Source organism: Arachis ipaensis, chromosome B10 (assembly GCF_059453495.1).
Source record: "Arachis ipaensis isolate K30076 ecotype BB chromosome B10, ASM5945349v1, whole genome shotgun sequence".
Lineage (NCBI taxonomy): Eukaryota > Viridiplantae > Streptophyta > Magnoliopsida > Fabales > Fabaceae > Arachis > Arachis ipaensis.
Genome location: NC_142435.1, coordinates 150,004,013 through 150,016,290, shown reverse-complemented (window position 1 = coordinate 150,016,290; position 12,278 = coordinate 150,004,013). Strand labels below are relative to the sequence as shown.

The 12,278-nt window shown below is 34.8% G+C and overlaps 1 protein-coding gene across 1 annotated transcript; it reads left to right on the top strand.

The window, feature by feature from the left end:
• Positions 1-1,059: 1,059 nt before the first annotated feature.
• On the top strand, positions 1,060-4,573 carry LOC107624284 (Tetratricopeptide repeat (TPR)-like superfamily protein). Its single transcript, XM_016326774.3, has one exon. The coding sequence runs from the start codon at positions 1,298-1,300 to the stop codon at positions 4,379-4,381; it is 3,084 nt and encodes a 1,027-aa protein (XP_016182260.1). The 5' UTR covers positions 1,060-1,297; the 3' UTR covers positions 4,382-4,573.
• The last annotated feature ends 7,705 nt before the right edge of the window (positions 4,574-12,278 follow it).

The following is a 12,278-nucleotide window of genomic DNA, read 5'->3' as shown; positions in this document are numbered from 1 at the left end:
ACAAAAGGAGAATCTCATAATCAATACAATTCTCTTCTTAGAAAAGTCCAAGACCAGCTGGCGAAACCTTGGGAGGTTAGAGTTCTGCATATTCACAGGAAAGGCAACACCTGTGCCGACTGGATGGCTAAGCATAGCTTGAATAAATCATTTGGATATAGTTTCATTGATAAACCTGAGCCAAACTTAGAAATCCTCATGGAGCAAGATTGGAAGGTCTCTAGACCCACTAGTCAAATTAGTTAGTTTGCTTTTGTTGGGCTTAGGCCCCATTACTTTACCAAAAAAAAAAAAAAATTTGCCGTGCTTATAAATGCCAATGGAGTGAAACATTTGAAAAAAAAAGAAAAAAAGAATCGAGAATGTGAAATAGGCTAAAACAACAAAATAGAGTGAATTTTAAGGCTAAAATTTTTTATTTTGGAAAAAAAATATGTGCAATTTAATTTTATTGGTGGTGCATGTGTTTTTATTTTGGTATGGGAATCAATAATCGATTCTACCAATTATTTTGTAGGTTGATTTTTTAAAATTTTTTAATATTAAATTAGAGGATTCAATTTGTTTGTTGTAATTTTTTTTTAAATTCATAAATCGGAGTGCTCAATTTTCATTCCTAACAAATCAGATTGTTTGATTTTTATTCCAAAAAAATCAGAAAATTCGATTTTCACATTTTAAATAAAATAATTCCAAATTTAAGAATAACATCTTTATAATTCATGATTCTAAAAAAATATCATTTTCACTCCAATATAAAAAATAATTTGCGAAATTTCAATTCTGCACGTTAATGTGTATTAAAAAGTATATACAATTATTTATTATAATTTATAGTATTTAATAATATATAACCATAAAAATATACGTGATTGTAAAAACTCATAAAATATACTTCAAATACTTTTCTTCAAGATCATATACAAATTTATTTATCGCATATACAAAGATTAAATTTAAATTTCTGATATTTATTTAAATAAATTAATAATCTAATCATTAGACTAACTGAAACAGCATGCCAATTCAAAGTAGATACTTGTTTACCTAAATTAACTATTAAAGCCATTAAAATCTGTAGAAAGAAAATGCGCGGAGAAAACGATGATTATGAATAATATCCAAAAATAATCATAAAACTCGCGGCGGCGGTGGCGGCGGCGGCGGCGGGAACAGCAACAGCAACAACAGCTTGTTATATATGGGGGGTGTGTGTGTGTGAAGAGGAAGCGTGGAGAAGAACGGGAGGGTTCCCTGGAAACTCCTCTTTCTCAGAAACAGAAACATCAAAGCTCAAATGGTGCCGCCGTCGTCCGAGATGGCTGCGGCTGCGTCTACCGCCAGTTGCAGCGGCAGTAGTCCAGCACCACGTGTCTTATCTTCCACTTCCACTCCCTCTAATCTCCTTCATTCCCCACCTCCCTTGCTTACAAAGCACCCTCACCCCCAAGTTTCATGCTTCCCCCAAAAGGGCTTCTCGAACATCACTCACGCCTTTCTCGGCAAAGCCTTGCATGGACTTTGCATTAAGGGCCTTCTTCACCTCGGCACATTCTATACCAATACCTTGATCAACATGTACTGCAAGTTTCACAACATTGAATATGCGCGCCACGTGTTCGACAGAATGCCCGATAGAAACCAAGCTTCTTGGAACAACTTGATGTCTGGCTTTGTTAGAGTTGGTTGCTACGGGGAAGCAATGCACCTCTTTCGTCACATGTGTGAAGTTGGTGCCACACCAAGCAGTTATGCACTTGCTAGTTTAGTGACTGCCTGTGACAGGTCAGGATGCATGCCTGAAGGAGCACTTCAGATTCATGCTTATGCTGTTAAATGCGGTTTGCTGTCTGACGTGTTTGCTGGCACTTCTCTGCTGCACTTTTATGGTGCACACGCTCATGTTTCCGAGGCTACCAAAATATTCGAGGAGATTGATCAACCAAATATAGTCTCTTGGACTTCTTTGATGGTTGCCTATGCCGATAATGGGTACACAAAGGAGGTTCTAAATATTTACCAGAACTTGAGACGCCAAGAGGTACCTTGTAACCAAAACACAATGGCTATTGTTATTCGATCTTGTGGAATGCTCGATGATAGAACCCTGGGATACCAAATCCTTGGAGATGTGATCAAATCTGGATTAGACACTAATATCTCTGTTGCAAACTCCCTCATATCTATATTCGGTAATTTTGAGTGTGTTGAGGAGGCATCTTGTGTGTTTGATAACATGTTGGAACGTGACACTATTTCATGGAATTCAATCATCACTGCAAGTGCGCATAATGGTCGTTGTGAAGAGTCTCTAGGGCACCTTGTTCGGATGCGTCATGATCAGATGGAAATAAATTATATTACTATTTCGTCCTTATTATCGGTTTGTGGCTCGGCTCAAAATTTGAGATGGGGACGAGGACTTCATGGTCTATTAGTGAAATCTGGACTTGAATCGAATGTTTGTGTGTGCAATAGTCTTATTAGTATGTATTTGCAGGCTGGAAATTTTGAGGATTCAGAGTTTGTATTTCATACCATGCCAGAGAGGGATTTGATCTCATGGAATTCCATGATAGCATGCCATGTTGAGGATGCAAAGTATTCACGTGCCATGCAACTTTTGATTGAGATGCTCCATACGAGGAAGTCAATGAACTATGTGACTTTCACAACTGCATTATCTGCCTGTAATAATATAGAAAAACTAAAGATTGTTCATGGCCTTGTGAATCTTTTCGGTGTCCAGCACAATCTGATCGTTGGTAATGCACTGGTTACCATATACGGTAAGTTTGGTTTGATGGATGAAGCACAAAAGGTGCACAAAATTATGCCTGAAAGAGATGAAGTAACTTGGAATGCACTTATAGGTGGCCATGCTGACAATAAAGAACCAAATGCGGCAATTAAAGCTTTCCATTTATTGAGAGAAGAAGGTGTATCTGTAAATTACATTACTGTTGTTAATCTTCTCAGTGCTTGTTTGGCTTCTGATGATCTCTTGGAGCATGGAATGCCCATCCATGCATATATAATCAGGGCAGGCTTTGAATTGGATACGTATGTCCAGAGTTCCCTAATTACAATGTATGCTCAGTGTGGTGATCTTGATACAAGTAACTACATTTTTTATGCATTAGCTAATAAAAATTCGAGTACTTGGAATGCCATTCTTTCTGCAAATGCCCATTATGGACCTGGTGAGGAGGCACTCAAACTTTTTGTACATATGAGGAATGGAGGGGTTCTTCTAGATCAGTTTAGCTTCTCTGTAGCCCTTGCCATCATTGGGAACTTAACTGTACTGGATGAAGGTCAGCAGCTTCATAGCTTGATTATTAAACTTGGGTTTGACTCAAATGATTATGTACTAAATGCTACGATGGATATGTATGGAAAATGTGGGGAAATTGATGACGTGTTTAAAATCCTTCCCCAACCAAGAAACAGGTCACGGAGGTCTTGGAACATTTTAATATCAGCACTAGCCAGACATGGGTTCTTCCAACAGGCTAGGGAAGTCTTTCATGAGATGGTTGATATGGGACTGAGACCAGACCATGTGACTTTTGTTTCACTTTTGTCTGCATGCAGCCATGGGGGTTTGGTGGATGAGGGTCTTGCATACTTCTCTTCAATGACTGATGAATATGGCGTCCCCACAGGAATCGAACATTGTACATGTATAATTGATCTTCTTGGGCGAGCAGGGAGGCTTGCTGAGGCTGAGGCGTTTATTGACAAGATGCCAGTTGCACCAAATGACCTTGTGTGGCGTAGCTTGTTGGCTGCTTGTAAGATACATGGCAATTTGGAGCTTGGAAGGAGAGCTGCGGATCGTCTTTTTGAATTGGATTCATTGGATGATTCAGCTTATGTTCTTTATTCAAATGTGTGCGCTTCCAGTAGAAGATGGGGAGATGTAGAGAATGTGCGGAGGCAAATGGAATCAAATAAAGTAAAGAAAAAACCTGCATGTAGTTGGGTAAAGCTGAAAAATAAGGTTACTTCTTTTGGAATGGGAGAGCAGTTTCATCCACAAACGACACAAATCAATAGGAAGTTGGATGAGTTGAGAAAGATTATTAAAGAGGCAGGGTATGTGGCTGACACAAGCTATTCATTGCAAGATACGGATGAAGAACAAAAGGAGCATAATCTTTGGAACCATAGTGAGAGAATTGCCCTTGCTTTTGGATTGGTCAACAGCCCAGAAAGTTCACCACTTAGAATATTTAAGAACCTTCGTGTTTGTGGTGATTGCCACTCTGTTTTTAAGCTGGTTAGTAAAATCCTTGACAGGAAAATCATATTAAGAGATGCATATCGCTTTCACCATTTCAGTGGTGGCAAGTGTTCTTGTTCTGATTACTGGTAGTGGTAGCAGTGGATTACACCCGTTTTAGTGATGCTTGGTAATTCATACGGGTGATTTTCTTTTTATTATTTTTAAGTATTTAAGTAGACTCAACAAAGGTTAATCTACTAAGATTATGACATATGTATTCATTACCTGTTAAAGGAGGAGTAAATCTACGTAATAGTCCCTAGATTTGCGTGAATACTTAATGTAGTCTTCAAGATCTCAATTTTTCCATAGTAGTTTTTTAGATAGAGTTTCGAGTACTCATAGCGGTCCCTAGGCATATTTCTAATGAAGAGTCATCACTGGAGCGCTTACGTGGCGTCGTTTCGTCACGTTGGATGATTCCAAAATGTTGTCGTTTTGGTTTGGCGCCCTGGTGTGTAAAAAACGACGTCATTTAGATGATATGTAGCATGAAAAACAGTTTTATCTCCAATACAAACACTTCACTCGTCTCTTCTTCTTCCACCCTCCTACTTCTTCTTTGTCTCTTCATCAATGGCGTTGCCGTAGGATTCTGTTGTTGGAGTTGAAAAAGTTGAGAAAATAACTAACTCGATTGAAGACTCTTTTAGTTGTTTTCCTCCTCCACTAGAAGCACGAGGTTTCGACATCCTGATCAGACTCAAGGTAACCTTTTTTTTTACCTTGGATTTCCAATACAGTGTTGGTTCTTCATTATATGTAAGTTGTTAGTGTGGTTGAGGTTTTTTCGTTTTGTTGTCATTGTAGTCTCCAGAGTTTGAAGGTTGGTTGGAGTTTTGTGGAGATGATTTATTTTACCTGAATGAAACAGGAATAGGATAAACGATATTTATAAAATTGAAAAAATATGTGTTCTTATGGTGTTGATTTTGCTTTTTTATTATGCATTAGTAGGCCAACAAAATCTGCTTGTATTAAGTGTAAATTTTGAATTTCTTAAAGATGTAAGAGAGGTTGGACATCATGTTTCATTATGGGGTGATTTCAAAAAAAAATTGCAGAGGGGATAATGGTATATTCTCCAGACAACATGGCGTGTTTAGGTGATTTAGACGCCGATACTCTAGATGTCTTTTACATACGGAACTATCATAAGGAGCTTGGGTACAATGACATAAAGCATTGTTGGTGGCATGATCTTGAAAAAGGCTTGGAGAATGGGTTGAGAAACCTAAACATTGACAAGGAAATAAGAGAGATGATGAATTGTTCTAGGAGAAATGATGGAGTGATTGATGTTTCGAATATGGAGTGTCAGTACCGGAAGTCTTAGAGAACAATAACACAGTTGTATATTTGGATGATGATGGTGGAGAGAAGTGTAATACTACTATAGAGGTTGCTGTAAATCTCCCCCAAAATGAGACTTATGCAGTCATAGTTAATCCCACCACCAATTCTGTATCCAATAGGCATTGCAAGTCCAGCCCCAACAAAAACAAGAAATGTCCAAGAAAAACACAACCATCACCCTCAAAAATCAAAGTTGTAACCACATCCAAAGTCACACAGCCACCACCAATTTCAAGGACTTCAAACCAGCCCAAGATGCCTACATACAACACTAACCCTCCTAAGACAACCAACTCTCCTAAGACAACCAACCTCCCAAAGCAACAAAGTCCACCAAGCCCACCAAAATCATCTAGCCCACTAAGCCCACCAAACCCACCAAAAAAAAGAGGGTGGATGATGTTGTTGCTACTGCTGTTGCTGAGAAGAAGAAAAATGATGGAGGTGATCCTGCACCTAAGCAGCAAGTTGAGTAGCCTCAAGATAATGGTGATTAAGGTGATGGAGAAAACAATCCTATTGTGCAGCCTACTAACAACGTACCACCCATTACTGTTGCACAACCAGTGGAAATAAAGATATCTCAATCAACTGCTTCTAAGGTAGAAAATTCTCAACATGTAGCTTAATATTTATCTCAACCAATTTTTATTTATATAGGATCTTGGTATGAAAAGGCCTTTAAAGTTGTCACAAATAAGAAGATCCTCTCCATTGGCAACCTCTCCAACAGTGAATCCCATGCAGGGTGCTAGTTCAGGAACAGCAACAAAATTTGCCAATTTGATGAAGTTTGTTCCGATTCCAGGATTTAAGCCTCCAAAAAAGAATTGAAGACTTTAGATAAATGTGTATAGGGCCTTCTGTTTTGTGTTATTAGAACTTTTCACTAGACAATGACTATACAGGGATGTGTAATCCTTTATGTTTTGTTGTGAAGTCCTTCATTTTGAGGCAATTACATTTAACAACTTCATGTTACTTGGCTGCCCTTTATATTTGTCATTGGCTGTTTTTTGCTAAACTATGAAATTTATCTTAATACACTTATGTTTTGTAGTTTTCAATCACTTTTGTTGCCTTCTTTAACATATGTTCATTTCATGAATAAATATAAATACAATAAATTCATAGTTAACTAGGTTTTCATTCCATCAACAAACACCATTTTTACATATATTGCTCATCCAATGAATATAGGAAACCCACCACCAATTCATTCATGATTTACATATCAGGATAACCATCAACATTATCAATATAGACACAACTAACACCAACAATTGGGTAACCACTTTTTGCATCCGGACATCCTCCTCCAACCTCCGAAACCTCCAATCAAAGTTCATCTTCACTTGATGATCATCATTCCCAGTATCTATCTACACAAAAAGTACATACCATCTCTTTTCACTTGTCTGTAACCAAAAAAGATATAACATGCTCAAGTTTTAGACAAGAACAAGAGAAGACAGTGAAGTAAGAACAAGCATAACAACACAAGTAATACTGCTAATTCACATTATAATTGGGACAGTCATAAAATAGTTTGTTTGGATTTGAATCTATCCCAGACCACCTGAGAACCGGCCAGCAGCCTCGATCTTCTGCTCTTACTTGACGTTCTCGTCCGGTGCCAACTAGATGGGGAACGAATAGAGCTTCCACATGCAGTGCTACCACCACTCATCATCAACATGACGAAGAACAACAACCAGAAGAATGAGAAGAGAACAATGAACAAGAAGAAGAAATAAATTTTTTGAAAATTTGAGAATTTAGGGTTAAATATAGAAGGGGGGACTAATGTGGATATGAATTGGAAACGTGCTAGCTAAGTTAGCCGTTGGAGCCATCCAGCGTGGCGAAACGACGCCATGTAAGCACTCCGATGATGACTCATCACTAGAAATATGTTCAGGGACTACTATGAGTGCTTGGAGCTCTATCTGGGGGACTACTATGGAGAAATTGGGATATTGAGAACTACATTGAATATTCACGCGAATCTCAAGGACTATTATAGGGATTTACTTGTTAAAGGAGTTTTCCCAATAGTATGTATCATACATGGTTTATACTAATACACAACTTTTAACTTTTTGCTCAAAAGTAACATGAAAGATTCGGATACTAATAAAACTGACCATGAAAAATTGAAACTAAGGTAATATCCATATAAGATAAGTTTCGATTGACAAAAATGACTTTTGTTAAATTTTTGTTAATAATTCTGTAAATACCTATCTCATTTCCTCTTTATTTTTCATCTTTCTTTCATAACCACCACCACTTCCACCGTAAAATCCACCATCCCACCAGATTTATTTCTTTACTCTCACCTCTCCCACCTTGACAGAGACTTCATTATCCTAAACAAATGGTTTGAGTCCACGTAGAAGAAGTGACACCACGTCATAGAATCTAACATGTCATATCATTAAATTCTGTCAAGACTTGTCGGAAAATTTAACAAAAGAATTTATATATCTAACGAAAACGAAGGATAAAAATTGAGTTGTTATTTTCAATCGATAGGATGTCGATTGTCTAAAATAAAAATAAACAAGGACCAAAAAAATTTTTTACTCGTTATATTAATGTAATTTGATTTTTAGATTTAGTAAATTGATTGCAATAAAAAGTACTTATATCATTAGTGTAAGGACTCTAAAATTGGATATCAAAAGAGAAAATTTTTCTTTCTTTTTTTCTTTCTCTAATTACTTTATAGTAGGGATAGATAATAGAGATAGACGATGTTATTACTTGTTAACTTACCTTCAAGAAACGAGATTAAGATATATGTAATTATGTATAACAGATCAATAAGCCAGCATTGTTCAAGGTCATCAACTTAGTTTACTTTATAAGAAATACTTAAATAAAAAGAAAAATCCACTAAAAAATACGTGCTTGTTGAATTCAATATCCTTTATTCGAATTGGATTTTTCTTTTTAAATAGAGGTCTGCTACACATATAAGTATTTTTGACTTATAAATTTTACAAGTTGCTACATATACGGGTCTTTTAATGCGTTATTCAGTTTCCAAAGCGCTACACTCACCGTGTATTATGAACGACTCCTCTTCATCTTCCTCTTTCTCTTCCTCTTCCTCCATGTATTTCTTCGTTATTCTCTTTGCCTTTTTATTAGTTGTTTTACTTGCGTTTATTATTAGTATTCTTGCTTCGTTTTTTTTCGATTTTCATGGTTTCTGAAATCGTTTTGAAGATAATGGAACTTCAGAAATACACCCAAATGATTACAGAAATACACTCAAACGGTTACAGGAATTTACCCAAACGATTATAGAAATACACCCAAAGGATTACAGAAATATACCCAAAAGATTACAAAACTACACCCAAAGGATTTAAGAAATACACTCAAAATTCGTTGACGTACAACGATTATAGAAATACACCCAAAGGATTACAGAAATACACCCAAAGGATTTAAAAAATACACCAAAAATTCGTTGAAGTACACCTTATGCATAATTCAGAACTGTTTCTCTTTCTCCTCCTCATCTTCTGCTGCTTCTTCTTTTTCAAAAACGATTTCAGTGCTTGATATAAAAAAATAATGGAAATCGAGAATAACAAAGAAAGAAAACAGAGAGAAAAGTACGTAAATGAAGAAGGAGAAGAAGAGGAAGAGGAAGAAGAATGTGCAGCAAGAAGAAGAAGAAAATGCAGTGAAATTGTGCAGTAACGGTTGAAGAAGGAGAAAGAGAAAGTAAGAAACGAAAGAAAAGAAGAAGAAGAGGAAGAGGAAGAAGAACGTGCAGTAAAGTTCAAGCGTGTAATATAATTACTTGTAAAGACTTGTACAAAAAAATGCTTGTATGTGAAGAATTTCTCTTTTAAATAATCGATTAATCGAAATCTTCCAAAATTTTATTTTTATAATAACACTACCAATAGGTTATTGATTACCTTTTCCCCCTTCGAACTCTTTTTCTTCTTATTTTTTTTAATACAGGCTGTATATTCATTATACGCCAAGTATGTAGAACATCAAACCTCATAATCAACAGTCGTCAAATAGAAAATCTCGAAATCATTTTTTATATAAATATCTTGATTAATTAATTCTGCATTCTTATTACTCAGCATGCTGACAGATCATACACTAATGAAACGTCCAATAAGACTCGTTGTTTTGGTTAACCCGTAAAATAAACTAATAAGTAATGAGGGTAGATTTAGTGATTTACTAAGTAAAGAAGTGACACCACATTATTTTTTCATAAACGTGTGGCTGCAATTGCAAGGACTTAAAAAAATGCTTCATGATTGCGTAGATTATAATGCTTGTTAATTGTAAGCACTTCCGTCTTATATCAGCTTGGCAAAAAGTAATAATCAAAGAATCAAATATTACTTTAGATAATAGTTTATAATATTTTTTGATTGGTGAATACTTAAGGACACATAAAAAATATCCTGAAATAAAAAATATGGTTTAATTTTATAGTTTTTTATAGTTTGGTCTATATTTCAATTAGATTTTTCACTTTGTAGTTCAATACTTTTTAGTTTTTATATGATATTTAAAGATATGGTTTAATTTTATAGTTTCTTTTAATTAAGTCCTTAAACTAATTTTTTAATTTATCTCCCATAGCTACTTAATAATTTGTTGTGATGATACGATATTTAAAAGATAATTAATTTGTCGCCTTACTCTTAGTTTTTTTATAGTATTGGCTTAGAATAAAATGTATTCGTTGATGCATGCAGAAGGAAATTAAAATAATAAAAGATAAAGTTTATACATAAAAATTAAATTATTTAATGAAATAAACATGTATATTTCGATGAAATTTAAAAGAACCAGAAAAGTTTGATAAAAGAGGACAAATATGTTGGGGTCGTCATACAAATTTATGTGGGGACTAGGAAGCTTTTTAAACTTTGTATCACTCGACTGCATTGGTCGGTTATGGGCCCATAACGTAACCTCTGATTATGAAAGGTATGGCCCATTGTGACATTACCCATTTGTTCTTCCAAAAGTCAAATTAATTAAAGGCAAATATCTAATAATGTCCCTCCTCAAAGTTCCAGGTTTCGAGTTTCCACCCCAAAGTAAAAAATAAAAAAATATTCAAGGTTTGTTATCAGGTGTCACATGCATTTCCTTTTTATTATTATTATTATTATTATTTTCCTTTTTGTAAAATTTTCCCGTTTCCCTTCTGTTTTTGTGGTCATGTTTTCCACGGCTTACACTTCCCTCTCACAATTGCTTAATTTAATTAGGTGGGGACAGAGAAAAAGTTAATTACCTGATTTAGAGAGTAAATTGGGTTTACACCACATGAAATAATTACTCACACATCCACTATTGCAATTTCAATCACATTTTCCCTTTTTTTTTTCCCGTCATCTGTAAATTAAGTTTAAGAGAACTGATAGGATTAATATAGAAAATCAAGATTGTATTAAAGAAAAGGGTTAGTGCAGTTAGGACCTAAGCTGTTATGTTGGTTAGGCTTGATTTGTTGACCAACTCACCAACTCTATTTTGGTATCTCTTATGCATATATATATATATATATATATATATATATATATATATATATATTGTACGTGCATGAGACTGAGTAACGAACCATGTTCCAATACTGAATATCAGTTAGCTTTTCATTCATTTTTTCACAAATCTCTTCAAGAACTATAATTATATTCATTAATCCTTGTTGAAGAAGCTTATAACTAAGCTATCTCAATTACAAAAGTCAACAATCATCAGCTTGGTTTTCTATAATCTGCACTGTGATATGGCTATTTGTCTTTTAGGCTGTTTAATTTCATGAAGATTTTACAGGTAAAAAATTTACTTATTCCCAATTTAAATTGTCAAATTAATTGATGCATTATTTTACCTTGTAAATTAATTGATTCAACAGAAATTCTTAGGAGGTAACATGATTTCAAAGCGAGAGACAATGCCTTTGTATTAAATTATTCAAAGTTACTTTTTCATCAATCATGCTACCAAGTGCCGTAAAGAGCTGTCAAAAATGGTAAATCTTGAGTGGTTGGATAAAAATTAAATTAAACAATGTATGTTGACACATACCAACTATTTTTTTAAGAAAGAAAACAAAAACTGGTATGTGAATATAAACATTCAAAGTAGATGAAGGATTATTTAGTATAATATTAGGAGTAAACGTAACTTACTTGTAGAGGTCTTCCTCTCCTTAAGAATGTTCAATCTTGTTTGAGTGTTAATATATATAGTGCCGTGGCGCGTGAGGGGTAACACCATTATCATTATTATGTATGTCCATATATTTCATAACACTTATCCAATTTGGATGGCAAATAGGATATGCACTTCCCCATGTATATCATATGATATCATCACTACTTTTATTGCTATACGCTCATTTCATATGAATTTCTCTCTATATAAATACCAAAAATTTAATTTCGTCATAGATCTTCTCTTTAGATACATTTTTTTTTCTTTCATTACATGTATGATAATAATGCACCATTGCCAACAAAACTCTAATGTCTGGATCTGTTTGATCGATCGAATTTCTTTAGCTAATTTAACCTAAATGTGAGACATATATATAATACAATAATTTTAATTTTAAAATAAA

Coding starts and splice junctions, on each gene's coding strand:
- LOC107624284 (XM_016326774.3), top strand. CDS start 1,298: ATGGTGCCGCCGTCGTCCGAGATGGCTGCGGCTGCGTCTACCGCCAGT.